Source organism: Camarhynchus parvulus, chromosome 1A (genome assembly GCF_901933205.1).
Source record: "Camarhynchus parvulus chromosome 1A, STF_HiC, whole genome shotgun sequence".
NCBI classification, from domain to species: domain Eukaryota; kingdom Metazoa; phylum Chordata; class Aves; order Passeriformes; family Thraupidae; genus Camarhynchus; species Camarhynchus parvulus.
Window position 1 is genome coordinate 4797773 of NC_044586.1, and position 17711 is coordinate 4815483.

Here is a 17711-nt window from a genome sequence, read left to right on the forward strand (position 1 = left end):
CACATTGCACTATTTAAGCACAATCCAAATCTGGATTGAATTGCAGACACTGCATGTCAAATGGGGGGATGTATCACTTACTGCTACCATACAACTCTAAATTCTCCAGGTCACTGCTCAGTTTTTAATCCCAGATTCTTCTCAAGGCTGTCTTGGGCTCTGTAAGTTTTTGCAGCTTAGAGAATTAGGAAAGGGCCACTTCAAAGGGACAGATCTCGATTTTAACCTATATTAACTTACATACATTACAACTGGAAGTATCCTTTTGCCTTGCTGCTTTGTAAGTCCTGACATTTGATTATTTTATCAATGGAATAATTTTATAATCAATGGGCCAGATTCATGGGAACTCCCTAACTTCTTTGCATGACTCCACCAACATAAAGAAGCTGCAAACTTTATAAAAGTGAGTGATTAAGCTCTACCTGTTGTTGCTTTACCTCACCAGGGGCCTGCAAAGGATCTGGAACACACTGGTGACCGTGGCCCCAAAGGTGCAGCTAGCAAGGATGAAATCATGCCTAATGAAAATGGTCACTCTGCCCCTCCTGTGCAGGCAGACCCATTTATCAGCTGGCATATTTGTTATTGTCTAAATATGAACTTGCTCTAGAACATATTAAAATGAGTGAGCACCTTGCCAAGGTGCTAACAGGAGAACATGGAGAGCACAGTCTTAGCACTTGTTGGGACTTCAAGGGCTGTTTGGTCAGACTGGGCTGGCACTTCCAAGCACTCTCTGCCTGAGCCCTGTGTGACACAAAAGGACACAGCCTGCCCAAGGACAGAGCAGAGCCCAAGCCTCTCCACCAGCCCTTGCTGGGCTCTCTGTCCCTGTTTTCCTGCTCTGGCATGGTCTGCGCCAGCAGCACCCCCAGTCTGCACTAGTCCTGGAGCACAGGCTCATGCTGAGTGAAGGCAGAGGCAGCTTTGCTTTCAGCTTGATTTCAGCTTGCTTTCTTCCTTTCCCTCCCAGCCCTCTGTGTGGGCACAGGGCAGGACAGGATCTCACTGTTCTACTGTCACAGTGCCAAGGCAGGCCACATTTGCAACCCAAACATCTTGTCAGTGTCCCCTTGTAGGATACATTTTAAACATCTGTACCTGCAAAAGTTAAACACAGATTTTCATGCAACACCAGTAGCTTCACATACACAAAACAATGCTTTGCCTCAAACCTTCAGCTCTTTAATCCAGGACAACCAGCTCTGACTCTTTTTTTCCATCTCATTTAAATGTCTCTGCTTCAGACTCTGTGACAGTTTCTGTGGCATGTCAGGAGCCCATCTGCCAGCTGGCATGCTGCAGCACTAATATATATTGACATTCAGTTATCCCTACATGGTGGGCACCCTCATTTGTGCACAAGTGGGTTATGGGTGGCACAGGTTTGACCGGATTATTTAGCATCCTCCTTCAGGACAAAATGCAAAGCCACTCTGAGATATGCTCAGGAATAGACTTCCATTAACACCTTCTCTGCACGCACATATGTGTTCAAATGCATGCTCAGGGCCAGGATATTTCAGGGAGCATTAAATTAAGGTTGTATTATTAAACAAGGAAAAACCATCCCACTCTTCAATCCTAGCAAACTCTTCAGGCATTGAGGCACCAAAATGCCACTGCAGACACCAGAAATGAGAGGCCTTGCGTATATCTGCTGACTCCTCATTTCTGCCATGACCCCTGACTAATGGAAACAACCACTGGCAAAGTTAAAGGAGCACTGAACATGTCAAAAGGCAAATAAAAATGGTCAGGAAAGAGGGTGACAGTGTATCTTTATGCTGAATGCCTTCCTCTTCTCTCCCCAGGCAGGTAAGGAGAGGAGCACAGCATATTTTTTGAGGGTAATCTCAAATTTAATGATAGCTTTGCAGCTTGTGTTCAAAAAGTCTGATTCTAACCATCATGACATCAATTTCTCCCAGAGAGACAGCATCAAATTCAGGAATATTACTCCTGATTTACACCAGTGTGAATAAAATGAAAATCAGGCCCTGGGCTTTTTAGTTTAAAAGACAGCATGTGGCAGCAGAACAAATGTTCCACAGGGAACCTGAAAATCCCTCAAAATTGAATTATCTGTATCCACAATCAATGTTTTTAAAGCTTATTTCTACTGCTTTAATCCCAGGGAACAATAATTTTGCTTCAGCCTCCTGTTCTTCCTTTCCCTACACACACTTCTGAAGTGAACTAGAGGCCAGATTCTGCACTGACTCATATTTCCTGCAAAAAAACCTAATGATTTCACACACAGCCTACAAAAGGCAGAAATCATGGAAGGCAGGCACTCCCAAGCCTCTGATGCAGCCTCTTCTGCCTTTCCTGGCTTCAAACCATGATCAGCTTGTCCCACACTTGCAATACCCAGTGAGGGAAGGAGGATGTAGCGCATACTTGGTTCCTAAAGGAGAGGTGTCTCACGGGGTCCTCAGCTGCCAGGGAGATGCTGCTGAGCAGGATGAAAAACAGGATCAGGTTGGTGAAAATGTTATCGTTAACGATGCGATGGCAGTGCACGCGAAACCTGCAAGAGAGGGGAGAGGCACAACTTTAGCTCTCAAAGAATAGCAAAACCTGGGAAACATTTTCCCCCTCCTCTTCTGCCAGCAGGATTGGAGGATTGCCCTGCAGAGCATCTTCCCTCTGCCCCAGCAAAGGGACAAGGTGTGCAGGGCAATGCTGGCTCTCCACACAGGACCCACACACAATGTGTTTGAATGGAGAGCAATCACTCTCTCCTGACAGAGCTTTTTGTGATTTCCATGTGGCCTGAAACCTGCCAGCTCAGAATTATATCCCTTGCTTTCATTTATGGAACCCTTCCTGATTCATTCAGGAGGAGAGCAGCAGAAATAGGCTTTAGGGTGCCAGTGTCTTTCTGAGCTGGGACCAGAGTGTCATTTAACAGGAGCTGGGCGGGTTCTACCTTGCTAACAGAGTACAGGCCTGGCCAAATGGATACAGGGCAGCAAATGACTTCTGAGAGACATCATGCCATGCAGGTTGTATGCTAAACATAGGCCCACTTGGTGCTCTTAGTGGAAAACTAGAAGGCAAAGAAGGAGCAGCCTCCCATCAAACTTGCTTACTGGAGACCATTACACCACTTTCCATATGTTGGCACCAGGATGTGAGGAGTTAAACCCCACATCAGCTCTGTGCATAATTCTACAGGCACTTCATTAATCTATTTAGCTCTACTCTTGGCTGTTAGGGCTCCAAGTCCCTATTACAGCAATTTTGCAGATGACTGCAGAGGTTAATTTAGTTCTACAAATGACAGGGGGTGGATGGCACAGCTAGCACTACAGTCCACGAGCCCCAGCCATTCTCAGTCCCTCCCTGTTACACATACCCAAGGAGGAGTGGCACAAGCTCTGCTGGGACAAGATTGGCCCTGAATTCAGCGGTGCAGGAACAGCTCTGCCTTCCTCTGGGCTGTGTTTGAAGGCTGAGTCCTTAGGAGGGACACTGGACTATGTGGTGCTGCACAGAGCATCGGACAGTGAGCTCACTGCTGTGCCCTTGCAAAGATAAACTCACCTGGCTCCTAACAGCTCTCCACCCACAGGTCCTGCACATCTTTTGGAAAGGCAGGTGTGACAACATGAGGCTGCATTGCAGGAGCCCATGGGCGAAGTGTGAGAGAGGGACTGTGCTCCCTAGGCTCCTCTCAGAGCTATGGACTCTCCTCCCCATCTCAATTCTTCTTGTTTGCTCATTCTTGATGTGCAGCAATGAGCAGAGACACATGAGCTCCCTGCTGGGAGTGGATTTTGGAAAGCCCTTAGGACAGGAAGCTGCTACCTCCCACTTGATTGATTGCATGATGGCTCTCCTGCAGTTTGGACCTGGATGTGTCAGGAAATTCCAATTACTGACTCGCCTCTGTGTCCCTTATTTCTGAAGCTTTCATGATTTGTGTCCTCAATCAGTTTTGCACGTGCTATGAACTCCCATTTTATATTTCACTGTACTCCCTACAGCTGTGGTTTCAGAGGATTCCATGCCTTAAAGGTGGGTCAAGGGGAGCCTCAGTTATGAACTGCTGAAAGGGAGCTCTGCACCTCATCACTTTTGGGGCCCAGTGTGAAAGGGGAACCAGCTCTTCACCTCCTCCTTCTGGCTAATCAATCTCTCAAGTACCTGTTGCTAGGACTGAAGATGAAAAAAGCACTGGCATCAGGCATGGGCACAGCCTTTTCCTTGAGGTGCAGCTCAGACATCGGGCGAGGTCGAGGGCCGACAGGCATCTCAGGTTCTTCCTCATCTTCCTCTGCTGCAAGAAGCATTTTTGTCTTTTATTGCAAAACGCAGCCCGTTCCAAAGTGCTGAGGCATTTGTCTCTGTCATAACTAGAGCTAAAAACCATTAAAATAGGATGCTGAAGCCTTGAGCTTCCTTGCCCTTCCTTCCTTCGAAGCAGTGCCCTTTACCCAGTGCTCACCCTGGCAGACATTGGTCTTGTCTCTCTGTAAAACCATTAGTGCTGGTAAACCTACAACATCCTCACAACACTCTCCTCAGATGCCTCACAGTTCCTGCTGCTGCTGCTGCAAAAAAATCAAACAAACAGAAGAGTTTGTTTTCTATGGCTTTTCTAAGGTTTGTCTTCTAATGGCTCATTTGAATCTTTCTTGCTGAGGTCTAGATCCATTATTTGTTTTCTTATTTTCCATGGACACAGAAAATTAAAAATTGCCTTCCTCTTGCAGAAAGCTTTTGCATTTGAGGACCACTCTTGTGCCTCTGGGAGAATATCTGGCTCCTAGAGCAAAACAGCAGCAGCCTTTCCTGAGGTGCTGTGTTCCCCAGGTCTCTGATCAGTCCTGCTACTTGCTTCCACATTGTCTGCAGGATTAACCTGCAGTTGAGGTTTTACTGCTTCAGATGAAAGCTAGATTACCTCTTATATCTTGTGACATTATCTTCCTGTCAAATGTCCTTCATGGAGACTTTTCATTATACTTTGGCATTAATTTGCCATCAGTGTCAGATATGCACAAAGCACAGATTATTTACCACAGAGCAACAATCTGGCCTGTCACTCCCTCCTCTGCATTTCTGCTGCTGACTATTCCCAAAAGTGGCACTTAATCCACATCCTTACTGAAGGGCATATTTTTTTTCTTTTGACCATTCCTCCAGCTTATCAAGATTGTTTTTCTTCTATTTGTGAGCATCTCCATGGAGCTGCTGCTACATCTGGAGCTGTGTCTGGAGCACATGTATGCCCCAGGACAAACAGTGAGCACATGCACATTGACTTACACTGATCAGGAAGTCTTAAAATTGTCCCCTTTTATAATTTAGTGGGGTGAGGGGGGAAGGTCAGAAAGATGGCAATGAGGCTGAGACTCTTGAACCTGTGTCATCTCCAGGCAGATCAGTGAGCATCCTCAAGATAAAAAATGCAGAGATAAAGGGTAAATGGTACCTGAAAGAGAAGCTTCCGCCTTTGAGGATTTTTTCTACCTGCTGAAGGCAGATGTTGTTTTGTAAATGACATGATAGGATTTTGCTGTTTTAAAGATCCCAATCCTCTCACTTAATCAGCAAGACAGGAAAAAAATCTTTAAGAAAGGAGCCTGACATGTTAGATACAACTGATTCATCTTCCAGGCAGTGCAAAGGAGGATACTCTAATTAAAAGGTTCATCTTGAGTCCATAAAGGGTGATAAGCTCCAGGAATGGTGTTCCTTTAGGGTGAGATACTGTACTTGATCTGCTTACAGGACACATCAGAAAGAACAGATGAATCAGCACAGATCCTGATCTAGATATCAGAGAGAGGAGAAAAGTGCCCTTTTTGAAGGCATGCTATTATTACATGTAAATAGGATTCTTTCTTTACACTTCCAGTACCAAGAGTTCAGCTCAAATTCACTTGATAGATCTTTGCATAAATGTTTGAGCTGGTACATTGAGTTTGTACTTTTTAAGTCAGTCTATTTTTTAACAGCTCAATTTTATGTGTAATATACTTCATAATACTCTTTCTACAGGCTTTATTAAAGAAACATCTTTCAGAACTACTTTTTTACACAGGACTTGTGAAATAGATAGTAAGGTTAATGTGCAGGTTTATGTAATATAACCATACCTTGCACGTGCACCTTTTATCTACAGGCTTCAGAGGAGGCTGACAAAGAGTGAGGTAAGAAAATTCTTTTTCTTCTTGAACAGGCCAGAAAACCAATGCCTGGGATCATGTGGGATATTCGAAACTCACATTTAAGAAGAGTATTCTGGGTCCCTGCTCTGCGCCTTCAATGTGAGATCATTCTTCTTTTATTACTCAGAGGAATGCTTAAAATACACTTTTAAATGGGCATGGAGCAATGCCTCTGGAAAATAGACCCTCAGCAGAAGGATCAGCCCCATGAAGACCATAAAGAACATTGTTCCGCTCTTTTTCTCGTGTCTGCCATACAGCAAGAAACACAGATTAATGACTCTGGGAACCAAATACTTTCAGACTAAAAAACACATTCAGTTCTTCAGCCATAGATAAAGAGCAATGTTCTACTTTTCACTTGGAGTCTAGGGCACAGAAGAAAGGAAACACTGAGGGCCAAATTCACAAAGAATAACGTGATTACAGCCTCATCCCAGGTCACTGCCCACGCTATCTACCTCCATATAGGAGCAGCACAGCTGCTCACATTTGTAGAAGAAGCAAATGTTCTTTGGCTGTGGAGACAAGCACAAACAGGCTACAGGGCAGCATCAGCGAGAAATTCAATGATGTGGAGTTTTTTTTTTTTTACTGTACAAAGACCAGAACTCTCCTATAAGGACATTATTTTGCTTCCAGCTCCCATGAATCATGCCAGGCTTTTACCTTCATCTGACGTTCTGAATTCTTTGTCTATTTCTGTACTAGACTGCAAGGCTAGCTCCCTGTCTTCCTGTAATAAACATATCATCATAATAATCCTTCTAGTGTACACAAATCTCTGGGAGAACTAGTCTGTCCTTCCTAAAAAGAGGCCAGGTGACCTGAGGAGCTGCAACCACTCTGGGGCTGAGGAGCAGCACTGTGCAGCAAGCAGAGTCAAGAGAGGTTATTTAGAAAACTGCTGTAAGGAGCAGAAACAAATCAGAGAATGAGCACGGCAGGCTAGGAAAGGCCCTATGTGAGAAAAAATACATGAAGTGACCAGAGCAAATGGTTTCTGAACACTGAATCTTCAGTCTTCACAAAGAATTGGTAAACAATTCAGGGAACAGGCCTGTTTAGAAATGACATTGATGCCATACAATGGCAAGTGAGCAAGATGGTGTCCCTTTGCATTTCTAATAGGAGAAGGAGAAAACCTGATAATCCATTCAAATTTTAGGTTGTGTTCAAAAGTATGCTAATACAGGGATTGGCACCCTGAGGCAGGCATTAAAAGTGTTTTCATTTTCTGCACTCTAATTCTATGCATGGCAAAAAGAAAAAAAAAAGTAAATGTAGTGTTTTGTTATATTTTTCATTTATAAGCTTATCTTTCTAAGCTATCTACAGAAAGTAAATAAACCCCAATTCTATTAGCAGTAGACTTAAAATTGACACTCAGATGACTGTTGTTTCGCTTGAAAAAAATGTAGTTTTCTGCAAATTCAAGCCAGCTGAGAAACAGAAACAAAACTGTATCAAGCTGTTTTAATTTGTGCTTCTTACTAAAGACTCCCACAAACGCTATAGCAACTGGGGATGTGTGTCCAATAAGTGCCTGGGCCTACAGAGGTGACAGAAAGATTAAATCCAGAGTGACCTTCCTCAGGCAGTGTTAAAATAGCATTGCACAAATTAGAACCACACTCTACTCCTGATAAATTTGCTATAAATATGGAAGAATACAAGTATAGCATATGTGAGGACTTCTTGTACTGAAAATCAAATGCAATGAACAGTTCTCTATTTTTCTTGTCTGAAGCTCTTGTCCATCTACTCAAAATGAACTCCTGTGTTCTTTTTTACCCTATCAAATCAACCTATTATCAACCATTTATTTATTAGGAATCATGGGATAGAAGAGAAAGTGGTTTATAGCCTATTATAGCCTGTTACATAATCAAAGAAACACAGAAGAGGAGAGCAGGGAAGGATCACAAAAGGCCCTCTGGTTCATGCCTCTGCCAAGCCAGGTTCAATTAATTATTATATCTAGGCCTTTTCTGGGAGACATTTTTCTGACCTGTCCTTAACAACATCCAGTGGTGCTGGGCTTCCACAACCATCTCTGTGAACTTTTACAGCCTCACCATTAGAAAATTTTCTCTGCTGTGAATCCCATAAAATCTGTTGCTTTATAATGGAGATGATTCTTCTCCTATCTGCAGAAGGTTTTTATACATTTGAAGATGTTTCCCCTGCCTTTCCTAAGTCAAATGACCAAGTTTCATCCAATCTCAGTTCTTGCTACCTACTAGTCAAATTGTTTTCACCATTCTCTTCTATTCAGCCCGACTTCTCTTAACCCAAAAAGAGATATAATATTCCAGAGATCTTATCAATGGTGAACACAATAAAACAATTGCTTTGCTCTGAATAGCTTCCATTGACCAGTTAAAACAAACCCATAACTGGACAAAAGGCTCATTCTTTATCTGTGTTATAAATCTCATTATCTGCTTTTCAAAGACAGCAAACTGTTGCTGACATCTGTTGAGCTTGTGGTCATAAGATTCAGATCCTTTTCTCAAGGACTGTTACCTAACTAGCTGTCACCTAAGATCCTTTATTTGTGAATTGTTTATTCCTGTCTATGCGTAGAGCCTGGCACTTTCAATTTTATTTAGACCATTTATCCAGGACCTCAGGAGCTCTTTGAATTCTAATGCTGCCCTCCAGCACGCTTCTTGTCCTTCCTAGCTTCATGTCATCTACAAATGCAATAAGCATATTGCCTCTTCCATCATTCAGGTCATTAACAATGAACTGAGCTGAACTCCAGACAGGCTTTTGGGTTGTACAAACTCGCTTGGGCTATCACTACCCTCCCCATAAAGGGTTTGATAATTCCTCTCACCATCATCTACACCAGATTTTTCTAGTCAGTTTATGAGAACACTGTAAGAGATGATCAGAAGCCTTAGCAAAGTTAAAGAATGTGACATCTAATTCTTTTCTCCTGTCTACAAGTGTTTTCAGCCCCTTTCAGAAGAAAATAAGGGTGGCTTGATGTGATTTGCTCTTGGCAAATTGTGTTGGCTGCTGATCATCTTCTTATCTTGTGGTCATATAGTTTAATCCTTTGTTCCAGCACTTTTCCAAGAATGGAAGTTGAACTGACTAGCTCCAATCCCACCCCCCATTCAGGGTCTCTTGAACACTGCTTAAAGTTCTGAGATTTCTTCAACTGATCTTTCAGATATCAGAGAATGAAGTTAATTAGGCCCACCTGGCTTGAAAACCAGCCCAACCAATGCTACAGCTTGTTTCTTGCCCTTCTAGGCTGAGATCTTATGCCTTTAGAGTTATGCTGTGTCACATTGTGCTTTTTGATTAGAAAACAGTGCAAAAAGGCATTCAGCACTTTCCCTTTCATGGCTATCTGTTGTGAGACTGCCCTGACCACTGAGTGCTGACAAAGCACACTGAAAACAGTGTCATGTGCATATTTTCAAACAGGTTTTTATATGATTTGATTCTCTGTAAAGCTCTATATTTTCCAATAAAGAGTTTTACAGGGAACCAAATCAAACATGACTGATCAGGATAGGGACTTCAAAGGGCCAAACCACACCTGTGCAAACACAGCAAGGACACCAGCCTGTCCCATCATGAAAGCATTTCCAGCAGACCTGCTACCACAATTTGGCTTTGTGTAAATTAGCAACTGGAGCTTTGTTGAGTGAGGGGTACAAGGAAGGAGATGTGTACCTGGTGCTTCTGTTGTGGGATAAGGGCTCTTTTCTTCATTTTCATTGGGCTGGTAATCATCCACGTTGATCTGACAGAAATGGAGGGAGAAGCATCAAAGCCTTTATCAGACAAGGCAGACAGTTTTCATTCCCTGAGAAACCCAAGTGTTCATGCCATCACTGCACAGAGAGTGCTGGCTGCCAGCAGACCTTACCTTGGTAGCTGGTGGAGACTCTCCATCAGCAGTGATCGATTTCAGCTCAATTTTCTCCTCCTTTGTCTCTTCCTCCACAGCTGTTTTCTCCATCTCCTGTTTCTTTTCGGGACTAGCAGTCCTAGCAATTTTACAAGATAAAAACCAAAGAGTTACAAAGGTGGAAAGCTGCTTCCCTTTCAGGAACTTCATGTAGTACAGCACACACCATGAGAACAATCAGCTGGCTGCCATCTCCATTCTGAGTTCAGCTTCCGTACCAGTGGCTCCACCTTGTCCTCATCTGCAGGCAAAGGCAGAGGCTCTGATCTATTTTTGTATGGTGTCCCTTATTTTGTATCCTTCTCAATGGCATGTGTTTGTGAAAATGCATATTTTAGGTCTGTCAGCTGAGATCCCTTTGCTCACCCAATGACAAAGTCATGGACCATTTTCAACCCCTATCTTATGAACTTCCAACTGGATTTTCTACAAAAGTTTTGCCCCTCACTGCACCCCTAGAGAGAGGGAAATCTGCTGAGCTGCATGCAGGATGAAGCAGAAAGAGCTGCACAGGAGATCCCCTCCAAGCAGCCTGGAAGACAATGAATAGGAATAGCCAGGAAGGAGAGGCTTCCCTGCTGTTGGCAGCTGGGAATGACAGAGAAGCTCCTCATCCAGCTTGTGCCCCTTAAGTGTCTGCAGAAACACTAAAAGAACTGGCAAGAGAAGAACAGCATGTGGCATCAAAAGAAAAAGAAGCTGCTAAATCTCATTGTGGGAATGACAGAAAATATGCCTCGTGCCTCGTACTAGGATTATTGATGCGCACAGTCCTTCACAAAGAGGTTCCTTTTCAACTCAAAAACTACTACCTTATAAAATATCATAAATGAGTTTGAGGAGAAGAAAGCAAACCCTATGGTTGATACAAGAATGATAACTGATGAGTGAAGGTGCTAAAAACGCTAAGAAACATTTTGAGGCTACTGTAAGCATTTATACTGTACTCAGATTTTAGCTTTTATATTTATTTAATGCAAATCAAAATTCTCATCTTGCTTCTGAGATAAGAATATTCCTTTTGCCAAATGATCATTTTCCATTGAAGTGCAACGTTTGAAATCTGCATTTCGTGTCAGAGGTGGCTGATCTACAGAGGGAGCAGTGAAACCCAGTGTAATGAAATACTGTTTTTTTACAAGTCATACTTTTGCACAGCATCAAGATCATTCTGGGTTAAAATACCAGTAAAATGAAAAATTCTCATTGCAATTGATTCAAACACGTCAAAATGCATTTTACCTTAATCAAACTACCCTGCCCTTCACTTTTCAAACATTTCTAAAACATAAATTATTATATATAAGTTAATCACAGGATAGTAGGGAGATTCAAATGGGATTGACACCATTTCACACTCATTCTCTGCTGATGCTCTGAAAGGTCATCAGTAACCCAGACTTTCCTCTGCTCACACCACTGTAACTGGGGAGTTTCCTAGCTCACATTTTCTTGTTTTACAGCTGGAGTTCCTTTGCATAAACATTTATATATACATAACTCCAAATATAATTACATTAATCACATATATAATCTATACACATACAGATAATTATATATATTACATATACACGCATGTATGTATAGGAATCATATTCATATATATCCATGCTGTGTGTAATTACAGGAATGTGTACAGATAGGTGTGTGCAAATGGATTTACCTAGCTAGCTTTTTCCTTTCTTTTTCCTCTTCCTCCTCTTTCTGTGCAGATGTTAAACTCTCAGCATCAGCAAGGTTGTCCACAGCAATGGCCAAAAATACATTCAGCAGGATATCTGTTTGTGTGCTACTTAAAGAAAACAGGCTTTGAAAACTGCAGAAAAAGATTATACCAAAGGTTTCTTAATTGAAGATTTTTAGCAACCTGTCATCAGATCTCTTGGATTTTCCAAACTTCCATTTCACACAACTGCATATCCATCATGCACAAACCTACACCTTCCTACCACACAGATAACACACTTTGTGGGTTTTCAAAATTTCACAACAGAATGGCTGATGTAAACCAGCAGATTTACAAATTTACATTTTAGTTTCCAGTTTCCCAAGAGTGTCTCCCTTTGTGCAGAGGATCCCACTGAACATAAGAGGAGTGTGGAATGCTTTGCATCTTTTGACAGTTTAGGTTGCACGAGTGGATTTTATGGACAGCAAGCATAGGACTCTGGTGAGCATTTCGGAGGTTAATTTAGTCTGGACAGTGAAGGGTTGAGCTGACAACTCTGCCATCTCCTAGCAGAGAGTCCATGCATGGCCACTCATGCCCATGTAGCTGCAGGGCACAGGAATCACAAATGTTTTCTTGTCTTACCAGCCAGTGTTCAGATCTCATGTTACAAATCTGACCACAAGGTTGTTTTATACATTTCTTGAGTGTAGGTCTTATTGTACCATGATAACTTTTAAGCAAACCCTGGTTCAAGGCTTAGTCTGGAAACACAGACATCCCCCCCTCCCTGAGCTCCAAGGTCTAAAGGCTCCAAAGTCAGCCAGCATTGTAGAGTTGGCTCACATTTTCACAAGGGGATCCAAGTTGTAGCTTTTTTTTAAGCTGTCAGCCAGATTGCCTACCTTGACCTTCAGATAAGTGGAATTGCACCACCTCACTTTGAAGTGAGGGCATGCAGGTCAACCAAAATGTCACATCACAGGGTTTGAGAGATGTGAATTATGGGCAAAGGCCAGAAGAGCTGGGCTGAGTCTATAAGGTGGCTTTATAGAAGCATCAGTATAAAAGGAAATGTCACCTCTGACACAGGAGGGCCATTTATTAGGGAAGCAGGAACTAAACACGGACAAATTTGGAGCAAACTGAGATAGGGAACAGAATGGCAGCTCTATGTTACATGCAAATTCCTGAGAAGAGACACTCACAGCACAATCCTGCAATGTGCTTTGTGCCTCCCAGGGTGAGTACAGTGCCCTCACTTCACCTTAAAGCCAGACAGAACTGAAGTTATTCAAGACCAGCACAGGCTGGAAGATAACAGAGCACAACATTTTCTGTTTGAAGAACACACAGATTGCAGGGACTGAAATGGAACACAGGTCCTGTTAGTTTATACATGAATTAATACATGATCTCACATAAATCAATTATGTCAAACATATGTTACTCCTACTACAGCATTTGTATATAGCATATTGCAGATTATACATATTTTTATTCCACATAAGGTTTGGATGGAAGCACATGGAATATATTACTAAAAAAGCCATTAAAGTAAAAAAAAAAAATGCAGTAAGTACAGTAGGAACACCCAGAGATTAGTTTGTGGAGAAGGTAGGAAAGAAAAACCTATGAGGGAACTAAGGGGAATGAAAAATAAAAACATTAAACATGTAAAGATACTAAATAAAATATAGCATGTGGAACGGGTATTTAGCTGGCTCTTACAACTGTTTATATGCCTTAGCACCAGATAAAACAAAATGAACTTTTTAAACTTTTGGCAGTGCAACGCTAAAATTTAGACCTAGGGAAAAGGCGAAAATGTGAGTTGTGAAATTCACTATTTTCTGACATAACAAAGTAAATAGTGGTTTTAATTCATCCCCTCTTGCAGAAAAGAGTAGCATCAAAGGATACAGTTTCCACAGATGAAGAGGATGATGAAGTAAATACAGACCAACATTCCTGGAAAAGAGGGGCCGCCATAAGCCATGATCCCATCATACATCACCGAATTCCAGTCCTCCCCAGTCAGGATCTAAATGACACATTCCCACCAATAAGGGATACAGTGTTAGACCACACAGAGAATTTGAACACCCCATTAACACAAAGATACCCACTGTCCTAGAGAACACCCCTTCCCCCAGCATGGAGCTGATGGAGACTTTGGCAGGGTCCATCTAGAACATTAAAAAAAACCCCAAAAACCAAAAAACAAACCACAGAACAAAGAAAATGCAAAGAAGGCCCATGCTCAAAGTGTGAAAAAGCCCCAAACAGTATATTCTTGAAGATGATGGCTGAAGGCAATGGCTCTCCTAGACAAATCCATTCAAGTCTCCCCGTGGTTCCAAGCATTTCCCTCCCATGCCTGTTGTTTCAGACAGGCTGCACAGCCCTGCCCTCAGCACAGCCCTCCAGGCCATTTCCCTTCTCCTCACATCTCAGTGAAATCATGATCCTGATGCTCTTGGTGGGTCACTCCCAAAACTGCAGAGGGCTTAAAGGCCATGGGATTATTTTTGTGAGCAGGTATTTGTTCTCCAGAGCGGGCAGGACCGCAGCAGGGCTGGGCTTTGGTAGCAAGTGCTGCCCTGAGACATGGCAATGGCTGTTCTCTTGTTCTGCCGTGCAAAGACCCCTTTGTGTGTGGCCTTGCATCACTCAGGGGCTTTATCTTTGGTTCCCACTTTGGGAGGGAATACCCCATGCTGGCACCCTGCTCCTGGAGCTGTCAGGGTCCAGCCCCACCCTGGGGACTGTCAGGCTGCAGGACCTGTCTTGCCCCATAAAAAACCAAAATATTGGCCCCATGGGGACCACTCATGCCCTTACCTGAAACACAGTCAGGAGGGACTGAGGGAAGTTGTCAAATGTACTCCTCCTGGTCTGCATCTCATCAAAGTTAAACTTGCCCCCAAAGAGCTGCATCCCCAGGAGGGAGAAGATGATGATGAAGAGGAAGAGAAGCAGCAACAGGGAGGCAATGGAGCGGACTGAATTCAGGAGTGAAGCCACAAGATTACTCAGGGAGTTCCAATATCTGGGAGAGAAAATAGAAGCAGTTAAAATTCCTTCAGTTCCAGACAGGTGCTCATGGACTGCACAGGATATTGGTTCAGGCTGCCTTCTGTGTAGAGCAGGCATTTCCAAGCACCCTGTTAAGCAGTGAATCATTGATGTGCCTCCCTGAGATAACGAGGCCTACTGCAGCTAATGAGTAATTTTACTACCACACGTGTACACACACAATTCCCTCCACCCCCACTCCACACACACACCCAGAAGATTATTACAGCACTCTCCATCTAAGGCTCTGCACATCTTCTATCAATACACAGTGATTAGTCCTTGCTGCTTCAGTGAGTTACATTCTAACCAACCTCATTACAGCACTCACAGATGTTGTGGCAGCCAGAATACCTCACTCCAGAGAATGTCCTGCAATAACTAGCAAGAACAGATGGGGAAACTGTTTGGATGCAAATACAAACTTGCCCAAAATGTGGAGTGTGTGAGTGTGTGCTTGGGCTCACTCACAGAGGGGTTGCTGAGCTCTGTGGGACTGGGAGGAATGAGAAAGATATCAATGCTCCTTTTACAATGACCCTAAAGCAAACTCCAGATCTACATTCATTTGGAAAAGCACAACATCACTTCGTTTTTTGGTTTTCAAACCTACTCCTTCAAACAGGCTGCAGAACATTTTCAAATGGCTTCATTCAAGAGACAGGATGGTTAAGACCTTTTCTCCCAGTGAATTCAGGCTTGTGCCCAGTTTAGACTCATGTATGATGCAGGGAGAGGATCTTCTTGCCCTGGAGGTTCCACTTTACGGTTCAGAGAGATGCCAGCAGCGTGTTTGCTGCAGCATGCAAGTTTGCATTCTTTGTCAGCCTGCAGAGTAGTCACAGGCTGGAAAGGAGCTTTAGAAAAAGTTCTGAAGAATTCACCACATCACCCATGAAGCAACTTCCACTTTGGTCTTGCACCTGCTCAGTCACTCCTGATGTACTGCTTAGCTGGTCATGAGCTCTTCTCTTTTGTGCTTTGAGGCTGGCAGAGCTTTCAGACTGGGCTGAAGATTAGCTGTCATCCTCCCATCACTTCATTTTGATGCACATTATTACAAAGCCTCAACAGCTTTCACAGGTCAGCAAGCCAGCAGTGTTTGCCTGGGCTCTTCCTTCTGCCTGACCTGCCACAATGGTTTGAGAGTCCACCAAGGCCCTCTGGTCCCTTCTCCCAAGGCCCACAACTTTGAACATTTTTTCACTTGGAGGACTCTGTGTTTCTAATCCTACTTTCCCTGAAGACAAAAGTTCCAGGTAAAAGGGATGGCAGACTGGTGCTCTGGCTCTTCTGTGGAAGCCTTATCCTTCAACTCATCATTTTTTCCTGAAGGTAGTATCCTCATTAGAGACAAGGGTTCTTAAAATCCTAGTTAAATTAATATTTTTAAAATATTGATCTAAAAAGAATACTTTTCTTGTCCTGTGGAAGGCAGGACTGCCTGACAGCCCAATCACTTCAGGAAGATTAGCAATCTGATCTGCAGAGGGACATCACCGTGTCCTCTCAAGTTCAGCAGCAGGTTCATCTCCAAGGACTGAGCTCCAAAGGGAGCTGTGATGTTTTCCCTCCAGCCCAGCTTCAGCACTTCAGAGAAAACTAGGATGCTTTAAAGTTTAACTGCAATTAAAGAGATGAGCAATGAAAAACTACAGAGCAAAGGTAAGGGCATGGAAGCTGTGGGCTCAGTGCCACCAAATATCCACACGGAATGTGCAATGTAACAGCTCCCTGTGTTTGCAGTTATGCTCACAGCTCACATACTTTCACACTTTGGAAAGAAGGGAAAGTGACACAGGAGAAGGGAAAAATTCAGTCTGATGAAAGTCAAATGAATTCAGCACTCTTAAAGCAGAGGTTGATGGGCTCCAGAATATCTCCAAGCTCCCCAATGTCAGCCAGGACACACATTTTCTAGGTCTTTCTAGCAGTGCCCTTAAGAAGCAGTGAAGTTGTTACAAATCTGAACAGTGCCAGTGACTCAGTTTAAGCTTAAAGGCCTTACTATCTCAGCTCACAACCCTGCAGACTTCTATCAGCTCTGCATTTCCTACAAATGGCTCAATACCTGTCATTCAGATTCTTATATAAGTATCAACCTTCAAGCAATTAACTGAGATGGCCTGGTGGTAAGATTAGTGCTGTTTTATCTGTGTACTCATGCTAGCTAGAAATACAGGACCACTAGAAAACAAACCAATAAAGGGGAAATAAACCAATAAGGGGAATAAACCAATCAGGGAAAAAAAAAAAAAGAGAGAAAAAAGAAAAAGGAGAGGATAAGAAATGCTTGACTGATTAGGATGTGAAAACAATAATGGTCTTATCTCAGGGTCCTAGAAGCCTGACCTGAGGTTCCTATCTGTCCCATTTGGTGGCTGCAGAACTAACATGAACTCCCTCAAAGTGAGATCTGGGATTACTCAGTGACACACGAGGGTTTCATGTCAGCAATGGCTGAAGCCCAGACAAAGAAGGGTCTCACTACTTCATCCCCTCTGGTTATCACCTTACCACAAAGGAAAAATCAGCACTGGATGCTGGATGGAATAGGAGGGTTTGGACCAGGCAGGTTTTAGTGGGAAGCATGAGAGAAAGCAGCGCTGCTGCCTCAGATTTATGGGGAAATGGATTGACAGTCCCCACTGCAGATCCTGGGCCCTTGATGGTGCCATGAACAAGGACCTGCAGACCCCCAGGTGAGCAGGACCTCATTGTGATCCCTGGTCAAAGTGGAGCAATGATGCAGAGAAGTCAAGTGGTTTGTTCAACACCTCACACAACAATCAATTGCACAACTGGGTTAGAACTTAGCCTGTTCTGCTCTCTTCCCTCC

The 17711-nt window shown here is 43.3% G+C and overlaps 1 protein-coding gene across 1 annotated transcript in view; it reads right to left on the bottom strand.

Annotated features, from left to right (window-relative positions):
• Nucleotides 1–17711, bottom strand: part of CACNA1C (calcium voltage-gated channel subunit alpha1 C) — a 458666-nt gene that overhangs the window by 86580 nt on the left and 354375 nt on the right. The window contains exons 14-20 of the mRNA XM_030959315.1: nt 14639–14846; nt 13718–13838; nt 11789–11903; nt 10084–10204; nt 9888–9957; nt 4159–4291; nt 2407–2536 (exon numbers count right to left, since the gene is read on the bottom strand). Of these exons, the coding sequence (XP_030815175.1) occupies nt 2407–2536; nt 4159–4291; nt 9888–9957; nt 10084–10204; nt 11789–11903; nt 13718–13838; nt 14639–14846 (898 nt within the window). The remainder of the gene's footprint in view (nt 1–2406; nt 2537–4158; nt 4292–9887; nt 9958–10083; nt 10205–11788; nt 11904–13717; nt 13839–14638; nt 14847–17711) is intronic.